Source organism: Epargyreus clarus, unplaced genomic scaffold (assembly GCF_041222505.1).
Source record: "Epargyreus clarus isolate Ecla_fem2 unplaced genomic scaffold, WU_Ecla_fem_2.2 ptg000029l, whole genome shotgun sequence".
NCBI lineage: Eukaryota > Metazoa > Arthropoda > Insecta > Lepidoptera > Hesperiidae > Epargyreus > Epargyreus clarus.
The window spans coordinates 3549898-3565327 of NW_027332235.1; the positions used below are offsets into that span (position 1 = coordinate 3549898).

Consider the following 15430-nt stretch of genomic DNA (forward strand, 5'->3'; position numbering starts at 1 on the left):
TTGAAATCATCATTCAAAAATTCTTTGCTTAGAAATAATCAGTTCATAGGATGATTACCCCTATAATTTACATTCCGAAAGGAATTTTCAATTTGTAAAGGCGAGCCGGGGGCTCGTGCAATGACGCCGTAATGACGGCCACGTTTTACTGAGTCCTTTTGGATCGTGACCCGCGGCCTTACGTCATTCCCGTGAGCTCGCAACAGCCAACATTTGGACAACATTTGTGCGCAAGGAAATACTTTTCGCTCACGAACTCTTTGTACGGCACGTTCTGTAACAATAAACACGGAGGAGTAAATGCAGTAATTTTGCTGCACTTGAAGTAATTTTACTGAACGTAATCGGTTTTTTAAAGACCCGTGCACGCAAGAAAAGTAAAGCCTATACAAAGTACTTTTACGATCTTGCCGCATACCCAATATGTTAAGGAATAAAGAATAGAATTCCAGTGGATTTAAATTTGTGGCATGCAAGACGATAATTGGAGACTGAAATGTCGGAGAATTTTAGTTAGACGTAAGGATTTTTTGTGTGGCAAGTCAAAAAAATCTATGTTGTCCCACACTGCCTCAGTATTTATCTATTCAAGTTGCGCACGTTGTTTCCTGGCATGCCATGCTCTGGGCCATACACCGCGGCCGCAATCAAAGGACAAACATGAAAATGACGCGTCAACAAGCGATTTGGTCCCAAGGAAGCGTGACTCAAAAAATCCAATTTGACGCTTCTCAGGACGAACCCTTCACGTACGTCGATTAGTCCTAGCCTTTATTTTTTTCTCCCATCTATCATTCCAGTCGTGTGACGAGACGGATGTGTGTCCATTGAACAACCTTCGAGGCGCGTGCGCTGCATTCGGTGCATATTATTTCGAGCTAAGCAGTTGCCAACTTACAATGTTGCTTCATTTTCCATTGTTTGAAAGAAATATGTGATATAACAATATACTGCAAGGTTGGGAAAAGTTAATGAACTCATTATTAGCAATGTTTTTGTTGAAGAATAGGTTGTTACTAGATTGTAATTTTTGTTGAATTGACAACTTAACAAAAACATTGGAAATGATTCATGGATTAGTCAATTCAATAAATAATTCGATGATTTAACAAAACATAAAATACCATGTCAAAAACAATACGAAATATAAAATATAAACATGTGACTTGTTTAAATACTTATCCCACGGTGGAGAAGCTATGGTGGATTATAAACAAGTAAAATTACTGAAAGAGAGGACGTGTGCGCCCGCGCAGATATTTAGGTCGACCGAAATAACCGCACTTCGGCTACCCAATAAATTTCAACGAACTCTGTCATTATGTTAACTTGGCATTCACAAATAGAATGTGATTAATATGTAAATATAGGTATGATTTAATTTACTTTCCTAATATCTCACTATTATAAATTTCTGTATCTAAAACTCTGGAGGACTGATTTCGACTTTGAAATTATGGTATTTATTATGAACGATTATATAAGAGAAGACCTTTGCCCTACAATAGAATATTCTATGATAACATTTTGAATATGGCTAATGATGTACTATGTAATGATTGCGATAACTACTAGTTATAAAAAGACATAAGTAAATAAATGTTTGACCACTGTAATTATTTATATAATTGATATCTCATCTGTAGATATAAGAAAGAAGATATAAAATAAAACATCAATCAGACTGCCGCCTAGTAGTTACAGTACTTAGCGATAATGTTGATAAATGCAATTGTTTTCCTCAATCGATTACAATATTTGATACAACTACAATACAAGTAGGAACGCTCGTATAGGCACATCGTTTATACGTTATCATGTACTAACTAGTCCTTATCAATGCTACGTATACGTGATAAAAGATTATGGATTACAATGATAATGGTGTTGTGATAATGTTGTCGTTTGCTAGTGTTGCCAGAGTTCCGAGTTTTCCCAAATATCCGAAAGCAGTGATCGCAATAGTATGAACCAAGTAGTACAAAGCAGAATCTTGGTTAAAACATTACTTTGTTGTGAGATCATAAGATGCTGAACGCTTGGAAGAAATACAAGTGCCATCTAGTGTCATTAAGTTAAATAATATTTCCATTTCAACTTCATGTCGTCGTTCAAATTCGCAACATTCACGACATCTACCATGGCCCTCAAAGAAAAACGTGCAATTTGCACTTCGATGGTCCGATTAGTGTTTTCGCTTTTACGTCTTAAATGTTTTCATTGGGTAGTTATCTTTCGAATATCGTTATTGTGGATATCCGACAGTTTATGATACGGTTACGATGCTAATAAAATCTCTAGCGTTTGATTGAAGCGCGGCCATGTTGGAAGCACGCGTAGACTTTAACTTCAAGGCCATAATGTTCACGCGTACGTCCGCCTGTTTACGCGAGCCAACTATAATCCGACTGAGACGAATTTAACGAGCTCCTAAACAAACAACACTGGCGAGACAACTCTTGAAACGGGTAGCTTAATTCGTGCAAATGGCGCGAAACGCTCCATTGAACGTTTGGCGGGAAACTTGTTGCGTAATGATGTGAAAGTATTTTCACGTTGTTTGTTGCTAATAGCGCGTTTATAGCAACGTTATTTATATGGTTGTTTGGGGGTAATGGGTAAACAATTTGAATGTTCATTCAGTTTCCTTTTAGGTTAACCACGTTCTTGTTACGTAATGGTAATATTCCGATATAAAAAACAAAAAAGCATAATATTTTGATGTTTACATTAATGTAGCAGCTCTGGAATTTCATGTGAGTGCCATGAAAATACAAAAGCAAGTACTTCAGAATCCAAAATTGGGCCCTAAATTACAATTACAAAATTGATGGGGACACTAACATTTAGCCCTAAATCTAAAGATATTTAGATCTAAAAAAAATAATTTGTATAGGTATTTCCTTTATTTACGGGAATTGAACTAAGAACTTTGTCTTGTGACTACTGTACAACACGGTCAAAAGCAGTTCACACGTGACAGATTATGAAATTAATAAAGATTTGTTAAACTATTAGCATATTTGTGGTTAAACGACGCACGTGGTCGGTTATCAAGTAAAATTGGCGGGAACGCGTGGTCCACCAGTCGACCTTGAGCCGCCGTGACGTCACTGACATAGTTCCCGACTGCAGAACGCTTTGGTTTTTTAGTGATTCAGACGAATACTGTTTGTTATTACCTACCTGAGACCCGACGCTTCGTTTTATCGAGATTACTTGGTATTTTAACCGAATTCGCCCAAAGAACTAGTTCCCAAATTCTCAATTCAATTTTCATCAATCGCGCGTAAAATTTAATCAATTCACTGAAGGTTAGATTTAATTGTGATTAAACTAAATCGTAATTGTTGATCTTGTAGGCACGTCTTATTTACAATTAAACGGTCTTAAAATTGTTTATTGAAATTCAATAACTAATAACTATGTGTGAGGAATATGAGCGTTATTATAAATAACCGTTTAACTACAACATATTAACAAAACAACAACTAACATTGGCCTCTACTCTTGAAGATAAGGAAGGCAATATTTTTTGTTTCAACTGTTCACTGATCAAATATTCACACAAACGAAATAAATAGACATCTAATAAGGAAAATCGTTAGAAAACAGTTTAAGTTTTAAATCCCAGCGGTATTTGGAAGCAGCTACATTTAGTTTTTATCAATTAACGATATAAAGCAACCTTGAACTTTAAACCGATGCTACGACAATTTACAACGCCATATAAATTTGTTATTCAAATACTGTTCATAATTGGATTGTAGGTATGTCATGACGCCAAATCTTAGCGGTGACCTTGTGGGTTGCTATGCAGTTAAATCGTTTCAGTGAAGATTATCTTGGTCTATTTATAGTTGTGAATGTGGCCGGCAAACTCAATGTTTACAGTTTGACGCTATCAAGACAATATTGACATGTATATCTATATATGAAATATTGTCGATGATTTGTTCGAGCATATAGGTGATGATCTATGATGATGGTGTGTAATCTGAAATTTAATAGAGATAATAAAAAAATAATATTTTTTGCACTCTGAGCCCATCACTACAATATCCTGCATCGTGTGTGCCAACGTTACACAAATATTCAGAAACTAAACCCTGGTTAAAAGTTACCTATTAGAGCTATGAGCATCTTAAGGGCGCAAAAAAGGCGTCAAAAGATTCTTCACATCCAACAAAAATGACAGAATTTTTAACGATTTTGACAGTACAAATACTTTGTAAAAAAGATCGTTGTTTAAAATTTCTACAAAGATTATACCAAAATTAAATGAATCGCTTCGGATAAAAGCAGTAACCGATTGAAACCAGTAGCAATTTAAAGTTAATTATCGAAATAAGGATATTGAATCTGTGTGTTTAACGCCATTTTTATAAGCAATCAATTTCCCACTAATGATTAGTGATATAACCTGTATTTGGAATCAGCTTCTGATTATAATATAAATAGTGACTATACGGTTTATAACCGCAATAGTGAAATGTTTATTACTTTTATTACTACATACTATTAAAATGTCGACCTCTATTCACCGCGACAATAAATTGAAATGCATAAATAAAAACTATTAGTCTTAATAGAGATTACAAACTAACTGACTATCCCAAGGTTATCCCATAGAACCAGCTTTATTTGAAATTATTTTTGACAGATTTAATGGCACTTTTTATGCAGATGATATACGAATAGAAATTTTATTGTCAGTAGTGATGATTTCGTATCATTTAAACTGCTCATAAAAATAGTAATACGTAGTAAGTTCGGTGTCTGTTGCAATTTACAACCCGCATTATCTAATCAGGGCGCTCGTGAACTTTGAAGTTACACGCCGATAGTTTGTAAATCGAACCCGCTCGATGTAAATGTAAATCACACCAGTAACTCACAGCCTTCACCCATTATAACGCAGATTAAACAGTAGTAAAAATACCATAAAACTTTTATAGTTATTAAGGCTATATTTTTACAAAATTAGAAATGGACACAAAGGGCGTCGCCGACGTAGTTTTAGTAAAAGGATTTTGGTGCATTAAGTGCGCTAGAGCAACATTTAATGCTATCCACGGATAAAGTCGTAAAAATGTCAACCGTAGGGACCCAGACGGAGCAAGCATCCGGGTCTTAACGAACCACCAGTTTGGGAGATCGTAAAACTCAACCGAATCAGTCGTTGCAGGCCACGCCTCCGATATAAGTAGATTTTACGACCGTTTTTATGCCCTCTTACTTTACTGCCTGCATACTGTACTTTAACAAGATTCAAGAAAGCTTTTCGAGACGTGGCCCCGTTTATTTTTAAAATTTGTTACCGTCTGCGATGTATTTTAACGAAACAATATTTTTTTGTTGTTGTTTAATTTGACCAGAAAATTTATGGGAGTTTTCTCTGCCTTTCCAGATTTCTTGAAACCCCGCAAGCGGCTATCGAGCAGCGGGAAGAAGTCACCAGCGCACGCGCACAAGCACGAGTACTCGTCGGGCGCGCACATCCGCCCGCCCAAGGTGGCGCGGCTGTCGCAGTCCTTCAAGCGCACCAGCTAGGCTCCGCCGCGCCGCACTCCGCCAGAATTGAACGGGACTGGTTCCACAGGCAGCTAAACGACCTGCGTAGCTGCTTCGAATTGTGTGCGGACAAGGACTTTTGCGCCAGGAATGCCAATGGCGTCACTTCCCTAGTTTTGGTTGGCTAACCTAACCTGACTTAACCGTACGGGCGCAGCGTTGCCATTTCATACGTGCATACCTCAGATCATGTATAACCTTTGTAATCTTAAGCTATCATGGCATCGTTCAATTTTGAGCGCGCAGTGTTTAAAGGCAATTGTGCAAATTTATTTTTTATCTCTTAATTTATTTTTTGATGTCGCGACGTTAACATTGTGGAGAACAATTTAATTATGTTAAGTAATTTGTAAGATAGTTTCAGACATTATATCTTAGTATATGAGTATAATATATTATTTTGTCACTGCAATAATTACATCACAACTACCAAATTTTGCTCAAGGATTCTGTACCGACTTATCTCCTAACCCTATTCGATTCAAATTTTAATGTTCTAGGGCAATATATTTAATATATGTGACAATTAACTTTAAGTGTATTATGATCTCTTTGACAAGTAAATTAAGTTATATTTGTAGATGTAGTGGTAATTATTTAAGTTAATTAGTAATTATTTGAGTTAATTAAGTCAGGACTTAAGGTTAATTTTGGTCTATCTAACCGACGTAACAGTGTCCAATTGAATAATTGAAAGGTCACAATAACATACCTCGAAAATACTAACACTGAACGGTGAAAATCAAATTTTCGCTGCATTGTGCGAGTATTTTTGATGTTGAAGAAATTAGGTGAAAATGTTCTCTTGGATTCTTTTACGAGACTCGATGAGGTTTCAAGAGATGATTTTTCACGAAACAGTAAAACCAAACAATCACCAAGTTAGTGTAAGTGAAATACAAATACTCAACACGGAACGATTTTGTTACCTAAACGTAACGAAAGTTTTGCTAATAATTTAAATGGAATAGTTCAAGGCATTCAAGTGTTGAAAGTTTGCAATAATTGAGTATTTGTGTTTTGTTTCTAGTACTATTCCTTCGCAAAGTAGTATATTCGTTTTGTTGTTGTATTTTAATGGATTATATTGATATATTGATGATTGATTGTTTAATATTGGATTTCTAGCGTTTACCGGTTGTTTGAAATGTTTGTTGAATCGGTGATGCCAACGACCGCAGCCCTTAGTAAAGTACAAATTCTCATTTCTGTTTAGGTATAAGGGCTGCGGTGGAACCTTAAAAGACCTTCATTTTCATTTTCATTTTCATTCGGTAGTTTTAAAGTTGGAGAATACGGTGTTTGTAGAATTTTAGAAAGTTTCCCACAGCTATTGGGTAACGGGTGATTCTGGAAACCTGGATTCGATGTCCAGGCGTACATAGACATAGACATTTGCTTTATCAGGAGAGTATCATGAGGAAACACATGACTAAAGGTTCTCCATAATCTTCGGTAGTGACCAAAACACATGAAAGGGCATTCAGATTGAATATAACTTTTTAAAATTGCTACATCGCAAAGTCTGTATTTTAAAACTAAATGTATATGATATTGATCTTTTATATTAAGTGAACTTGAAAGAAACAATGTTGTTGCTCTGAAATTACGAGTAGAAGAAACGACCTTAATGTTGCTTTTCCACAATTCTTTCTACATTTATCTATTAATAAAAAAGTATTGAAATTATAAGACAGTAAATATAAGAAAATAAACTTTTTCTTTACATGCATTCTTTGTTGCTTCGAAAATTACTGTAATTATTTGGATATTCTTAACTTGTCATAACCCCTGGAGAATTTAAAATTAATGAATATAGCTAATAGTCAATAATAAATATAAATTGTGGACTTTCCCGTTCCCCAATAGCGACGGAACATTCACTACATAACACTGTATAAGCTTCGTCCGTGCGTTCCAACCAAAGCATCAGTAGTCGTAAGTCGGACTAGGTCTCACGATAATGAAATATATTGTAAATGAACTTTGTAATTGACAATTTTAAGAAAAATACCCTATTTTTTATATTCTGTTGCGAGGCGAGATGGTTTACTTTATGACTTGTTTAATTTGAAGTTGTTCATGAATTTATAAATTGTGTTTACTTATTGTTGTCTCAGACAGAAGCTGGTTGATAAATGTAATTTGTAACTATTTATTTCAGATATTTATTTTATATTGGACGCTTAGTCAGTTTTGAATTAAAGTTGCTAAAAGTGTATATAAGAAAAAAATTACAAAGTTTGCTATAATTACGTTCAAAAAATTAAAATGTTTTTTAAAGAAACTCCAATGGTTTGCGATGTAATTCGTCGTAATTTATTTCCTAAATGGAAATGTATTTTACATATTTATCATTACAGTTGCAATAAATGTATTTTTATTTATTCTTGATTCGTATTTTTCAATAATAATTATATTCGCTTGATTTGAAGTAACTTCATAAAAAAATTGTTAAAACAGTATTAAGCGTTCATATAATATAAGATACCATCACATGAATGTTTTACTTAAATATAGATGCTTGAACAAAATCTTTACTATTTTGGACAAATATCTATATTTAACATCAATCAATAACAGCCTCTGTCAATGAAACAACATGGTATGTTTGATATAATTTTATTGTTTAAATGTCTATTTGGATGTTGTTATGTGCCAAATAGTATCGTAACGGGATCCTTAATCGTTCATTTATTTCGTGGAGGAGTTTTTGAGAAATAGATCAATGTCGAAGATGTTATATATGTCTAAATAACACGATGCGTAAAAATCTACAAGATATTTGCCTGAAGTAAAATAAATTTTATGATAAATTGAATTAATTTGCATTTTTGCATGCTATAGGTTCTCAAAGAATTGTACTAAAATATGGTCTGTAGACAAAATGAAGTTAATTAAATAGAACTTGGTCGATGCACTCCGTGTTTCTAGATTATTTACCATACTGCAATAAATACAGTTCAACATTGTTGCCTTTCTATTGAGGTGCAAAGAATGATCGCAAGTCAGGTTGAGAATCAGTGGTCTAGACATATCTAACATTTTTGACTGCCTTGAACGCACGTCGGTCTTGTAATTTTAATTATTTGTCTCTAACTCCTGTGATGTATTGAATATGATCTCAGAACATAATTTTACGATGCAATTGTCATGTTTAATTGTTTAAAATAGTGTTAGTAATTCTGGATGCAGAGTAAATGCAGTCTGTACCCCTGAATTGTAAAGAATGAGAAATAATTTAATACATCAGATATAATTTTATTTTGTTAATATATGAATGTTTCTGTGTGTAAATTGTGACTGAGTCTCCAAAAGGCCCCCGTTTTGCAATACACTGTATATAATATGCACTTAAGTGTATTTATTACGCATAGAAACTGGGGTCAGCGAGATACATGTATGTCTGTATGTCATTGTATTTAAGCTCCAGAGGCAATTTATAAAATCCGAGCCGAACTACAGGCGTTTATACATACCGACTTTTTACACAAAAATCGTGGTGTATAAATACCCTATATTTCCCGAAGAAACCTTGTCTACCATCCCGACACGACAGTCGTATCCATGTCGTCGACCAATAACTGTATGTTCGTTGTAAATATTCGGCCAATATCTTCTAATTAATGTTTTATAGTGTATTGTGTTCCATTTAAAAATTAGTTAAAAAAGCTTACTTCATACGGTACATGTTGTTTTTATTTTTTACCCGCTTCTTACCTGACACTTATAAATACAAAAATACACATGAGAAAATATGAAATAAAGAATACCAACAAATAAGAAAAAAAATTAAGCCACAATGAGGTCCTGGATTCGAACCCCCAAAACACATTGCAAATATGCATGAAATTGTATATAAGAATATTACTTTTAAATGAAAAAAAAGTAACAAATTTAGAGTATTTACTTAATATCCATTAGTTTCTCAGTATTTCAATACATTTTCTTTTAACTACAACAAATAAAAACATTCAAAACATGATGTATCTACTTATTATAAGGATAGTTGCTAGGAGAGAAATGAAACAAGTTTTGGATGCTCGTATGAAAATGTTTACTGATATCACAATCAAGTCTACACAACTACCCGATTACCCATCATATCGTGTACACAGCGAGTATGAATGATACATAGACAATTTACCACTTAAACACCTCGCCAGCCGGCGACTACCATACATCGTTACAAATCTAACAAGTCAACGAAAATGGCTAGGTTAACATTTGTTTTGCAAAAACACGGGCGTGCTATAAAATTTGGGAAATCTAAATCGCTAGTGTATCAAGACATTTATCTACGTGTCCACATATAGTAGAGCGTGACAAAAAGAACATCTACGTATCCAATAGAAAATTACCTACCGCTATTCAGTACGATACTATTAAACGTGACAAAATTCCAATCGAGTAGAAAAACATTATGTTAATAACAGAATTAGCAAATCTTATCGATAATTCGAACGGTTACAATGAAATATTAATATTGGCAAAAGTGAATCAAAGATAAAAATGCAAATAAGAATTATTGTCTCAAAATACATACTGGAAACACGAATTGGTAGCGTCACCATGCCACCCGCACCCTGAGACTTCAATAAATACGATAACTATTCAATTATTATAGTATATACATTTACAATAATACAGTAATACACTTAGGCACATCAATTGTTATAAAATTACGATTTAATTCGAAAACGTGATCCTGTCACCGATATTCAACTATAACTCTACACAATTCTAATACATTTAAGTGATTAATAAATAATTTAATAAACATGAGGTTATGGTGTACAATTATTAAATAATTTTTCAGAAATTTTCAAACATCCAAACGATGAAAAATTACCACTGAATGTGACGAATTCTAACACGACATTTAGGTATTAAAGTTCAGAAAGATTTTAGAAACAATTCGAATGCAACTTCTTTTTCTTATATAATACTAAGTATATAAGAAAAGAGCTTTAAAGCATCGCAGACGGTGGGGAACGTTTGATAAATTTGTACTTTTAAAATTTTCCCCTCGTCTGCACCAGTGCTTCGTAGCGTACAGGTAACGTTATAATATTTGTGTGTTAAGATATATTAAAATTACCGTCTAATTTGGTCGTAATCCTACGTTTACTGAAACTATTCTAGCATAAATAGGTGTTAGGTATGTACGTTAAGTTGCGACGCCGCTAGACGCCGCATAGACACTGATACACAAAGATCTCACTGGACGCTAATAGGATATCCTTACTTAACACGTAATATAGAAGACAGCAAATATTGAATAATCTGGACATCGAAATCACATTTATAGAAATAATCTCAGTAACCTACTTATGACAATCAAACGGCGTCATCTAAAATATATTTGCAGTGCGGGCACAATGGCGGAGTTGCGAAAGTCTGAATTTAAAGTAAGGTGGGCATGAATCTACAATTAAGATAGGATAGGACCCAGTTTATTCACTCCACAATGGGACACGTAGAGGGCACTCAGGTTTTTGAATACAAATCGATCTTCTTAAGGTTCGGTTACACTGTTATCTGTTTAGCGTTCAAACTAACATTTAATCTAACTCCCATTCCACCATGTGTGGAAGGTACCATTGACTGCGATACGCGGATCCCATACAAATAACATAATCCATCTATGATGCACAAAGAATATGCAATATAGCTGTACGTTGGTCTTGCAAATACAAGTAGGTACAAATAGATATACATTATGAAGTACTGTGAAACGAACCTTGCTCAAAAATATCTTTGGACTAATTTTACATCTTAATGAAGATGTACCTACCAAATGAAGTCCACGTTTGATCGTAGCGGCACAAGATTCACGTTGTTTAAACAATAAATACAATATTTGAATTTGAATACGTAATCGCAGACTCCGCTATTGTGCCGCAACGCGGACGCTAAGATAAAATAGACACATAGAGACAGATATCTAGCTCTATACAAATAACACTACACCCATAGCTTGTATAAATCTTTGATAAGTCATCTAGGTTAAAAAGCCGACGCTACCGCTAAAATATCCCTGATATTCTTGTAGGTACAAGTTATTTGGATGGTAGAGTTCTTTGATTTTCTTTCACAAACAATACAACACACAATATTATATCGTTTATCTGATTTTTTATAAGCTTCGATTTAAAATGTTTCCTTAATGACTCAAGAAAAATATTTGATTTGAAGTAATCTAATTAAAGTTGTTTTCTGAGTAGGTTACTACTAAAAATTTTAAGAAAACGTAACTAACTTTTAGTACATTCTATTCTATGCATGTTGAACAATGATTTGGTTCGAGGATTAACTAGTTATTGAATATCTCTGTATAGCTATTCTATTGAATTTAGCTTACCTTAATCCGGTGTACCAAATGAATTACAATAAAAGAAACATTAATAAGAGACCGTCAAAGAGTTAAGAAGGTCTTTGTGAAGCAAATTCAATACAAATAGGTTACGTACAGAACAAAAGAAACCTAACATCCAAATAACTTCACACTTTAAGTCGACTACAGCCCTAATCCTTCTATAAGCTCTAGATAAATATAAAATACCTTAGACATCTATAGTTTAATTTAAAAAGTCGGTTTGTGTCGAAATATGAATCGTAGATAAAATGAAATATATACGAGTAGTAAATAGAACAGTCCAGCTGTCTGTCGTACGAGGTACGAAACTTGGACGGCAAAATATTTTGGTGAGAACAGATTTGCGATAAAGATAAGATAGTTGCGTACACGACACTCTGCAGACACGTGGCCGCTGGCAAACGACGCGCTGTCTCCAGAGTGATAAACATTGCCGTTCGTAGCAAATATTCTTCAAAAAATAGTCGTGCTTGCAAGATTATTTACAACCCTATGTATGCGAAGTAAATATCTTGAATTGAGAAACCGGACTTTTAGAAAACCGCGGAAATAATACCTAAGATGTATATCCATTCCCATTCTATTTAAAATTTAGACACTAAACGAAGTAAATTAGCTTTGTTCAAAGCAAACGACAAGTAGACACACTGGACTGCAGTAATCTAAAACGTTACGAACTACAGACAAAATCACATTTATATTAATAGACAGTGTAAAAATAATGTTTATAAACATTGGCCTATAAGTAATTAGAATTCATTGTACTTCATCTAGTTGAAAGCTTACTGTTATTATCACACATACCTATTAGGTAGATATCGAGCGACGAATATAATATAAAAGTTACCTATAGAGCCTAAATTTAGCAGCACACTAACTATCAAATGCTACGATAACAAACTTGAGACATCAGACTTACGAGAGACTTAATCAGAGCTTACGATACAGTGGCGCGCCAGATCGCACGGAGGTTCGCCCACTACAATGAAGGCGCATCTTGAGGTTACCATTTTCAATTCTTTATTGTGTCGATTTATTGAGGTCACGTAACTTCCTTATATATAAGATACAAAAATCTAATTGAAATATGGTGCGCTCTTTAAAACATTAATTGTAATCTTCACGTTTTCAACTCGTACTTATTTGTTAGGTTACAATATAGGTGCATATACCTACTAGGTACCATTTCTATGAAAAGCTGCGATCTAAGCACATGTAAAGTTAAGTAACATTCAGTCAATATTAAAATGTATTATAGACGAAGACGAAGGTAATTATAGTAAGTAAAACGTGGAGGACAATACGACATCGAAAACACCAATAAATATATTAAAAAATGTAAGTAGGTACATAATATTATGTATTTTGTAGCGTTAAATGTACTTAATTAAGTATTTGCTTAATGGTGGAGTGCAAAACAGATATTTTCTTGAATATTGTGTTTTTATAATTATATAAAATCTTGAATAGATAGATTGATATTTAATTATTATTTACATATCAATAAAGTAAAATATGTAGCTTTATGCTCTAGCCGTACCTAAGCATGAAGAACATACGGAATCGTATTAATTACTTTTGGTGATTGTATATCTAGGATTAATTGTTCAGAAATAAATCAGTTAAGTTCTTAATGCAAAAAGCTGTAAAAATCTGTGTAAAAGTCACACGTACAAGATAAAGATGATTATTAGGTACTCTTTCTTTAAACACGTGAACATTATTTTATTATAACTTTTAAATTCTATTCTAGTGTATAAGAACAGTAAATTACGAGCGATAATACAAATATCACATAAAAATCAATAGAGTTGCAATTTTATCTCGACATCTATAAATATTTACATGTATAAATAGTATTATAAGGTATAAGGTCTAGTTTATAAGATTGTTTTGCTGTGAATTTCTATTTTTAGTGCAAAGTACACATTGGTAACCAAATTCTGTCGAATATTAAAGGTATAGGTACAATATTTTACAGAATTTGGCTGCCGACTGCATTACACGGTCAAAATTTACATATCAAGATGACCTATGTGTTGTAATTTATTTGTCGACCGTATTTTACCGGATCTGAGGAAATAGACTGCAAAATCTCGTTAAAATGTGTGGATATTACGTTATCTGTGCTTATATAAGGGCGCTAAAGGTTAAGTAGGTATTTTATTTACACTACAGGTCTATTACAGAACCTAAGGTACGTATAGAAACTATTGACTCTAAATAAATGTCCGAGACTGTAGCCGGAGGTCGAAGGGCCAAAGGTCAGGCGATACACGAGCGTGTTACTCAAATTATAGTAAAAATATATAAGCAATAAATTATTTCCACTTAGTCAAACGAGAATCTTTATGTGACGGTTACAATTGCGTCATTTGTGGTTGCTTATTTGGTATATCCTTGGTATTTTCACATTAACAAAATAAAAATACTATTTCGAGAAGTTCTATTTTTTTGTTAAGTAATCGGTGCAGTCTACTAACATTTAAACATCTCTAAAATACGCTAGAATCTACATAATAAACTGCAGTTCCTTTACATACCGAATTAACAGCATAACACCAGGAAAATTCTGTTTCTAAAGCTGATCTTTTCATTAGTTTCATAATAGATGGCGCTGACCTTATTTCGTGAAATGGGTGTTATAATCAGAACTTATAGGCAGTTACCAAAAAAATTAAATCTAAAAATTATTGTAGTTGTAATTTATGCAAAATAGAGCACTAAATCCATACAAATCGGACATCCATCGGCGAATCCAGCCACAGTCCCGACCATCACTAATAAGGGGCCAACCAAATGAACTACAGAGGCAAATAATAGTAATGATTATTGTCTGACACTGGGTTATTGTCGAGACAGCAGCTCTGGCGACTTCGCCCCACTATTGACTATAGCATGCCTGTGAGTGGCTGCAGCCACCGATCAAGCCATATACTCTATTAATGCAACAAGGTCCATATCAACTGCAGCAATTACTGCTTCCTACAAGAACGCTGTGATCCGGTGGACTTGAAATACATAGAGGATTTAGAAAGATTTTATTTTATTTTTATTTATTATTTTCTAATCAAAGGTTAAATTTGAGAAGTTTCGTGAAGTGCGTTGATATAATCGTGATTAGCGTGTTGGACCACAGCAGCAAAGTTCTACCAACCCTGCGGTAACGCGACAGCAACAGAGTATAATTCGTAGACAGGCCCATAGTTTGATAATAAATAAAAATAATAAAAAAATACGGTCAACCTGGTAAACTTTTCCTCGTAATCAAATTTCTAGTCAGATATTCTGGTATTAATGACTCCTGTGTGTTTTACATATGAATTAGGGCAATTTTACCGTTCCATTAATAATACCAATTTTTTGTCATTCTATTACATTTTTCATTGTATGTACGGAAAATATAATAACCTTCTGCGGCTTTGTTTTGGTGTTTATAGCCACCAAAATCAAAATTACAAACTCAATATTTACAAA

The 15430-nt window shown here is 33.8% G+C and overlaps 1 protein-coding gene across 2 annotated transcripts in view; it reads left to right on the forward strand.

The window, feature by feature from the left end:
• Positions 1–9262, forward strand: part of LOC140754209 (uncharacterized) — a 57542-nt gene extending 48280 nt beyond the window's left edge. For both annotated transcript variants that reach the window (XM_073089153.1, XM_073089152.1), the window contains one exon: positions 5411–9262. In XM_073089153.1, the coding sequence (XP_072945254.1) occupies positions 5411–5553 (143 nt within the window). In that variant the 3' untranslated portion in view covers positions 5554–9262. The remainder of the gene's footprint in view (positions 1–5410) is intronic.
• Positions 9263–15430: the final 6168 nt, after the last annotated feature.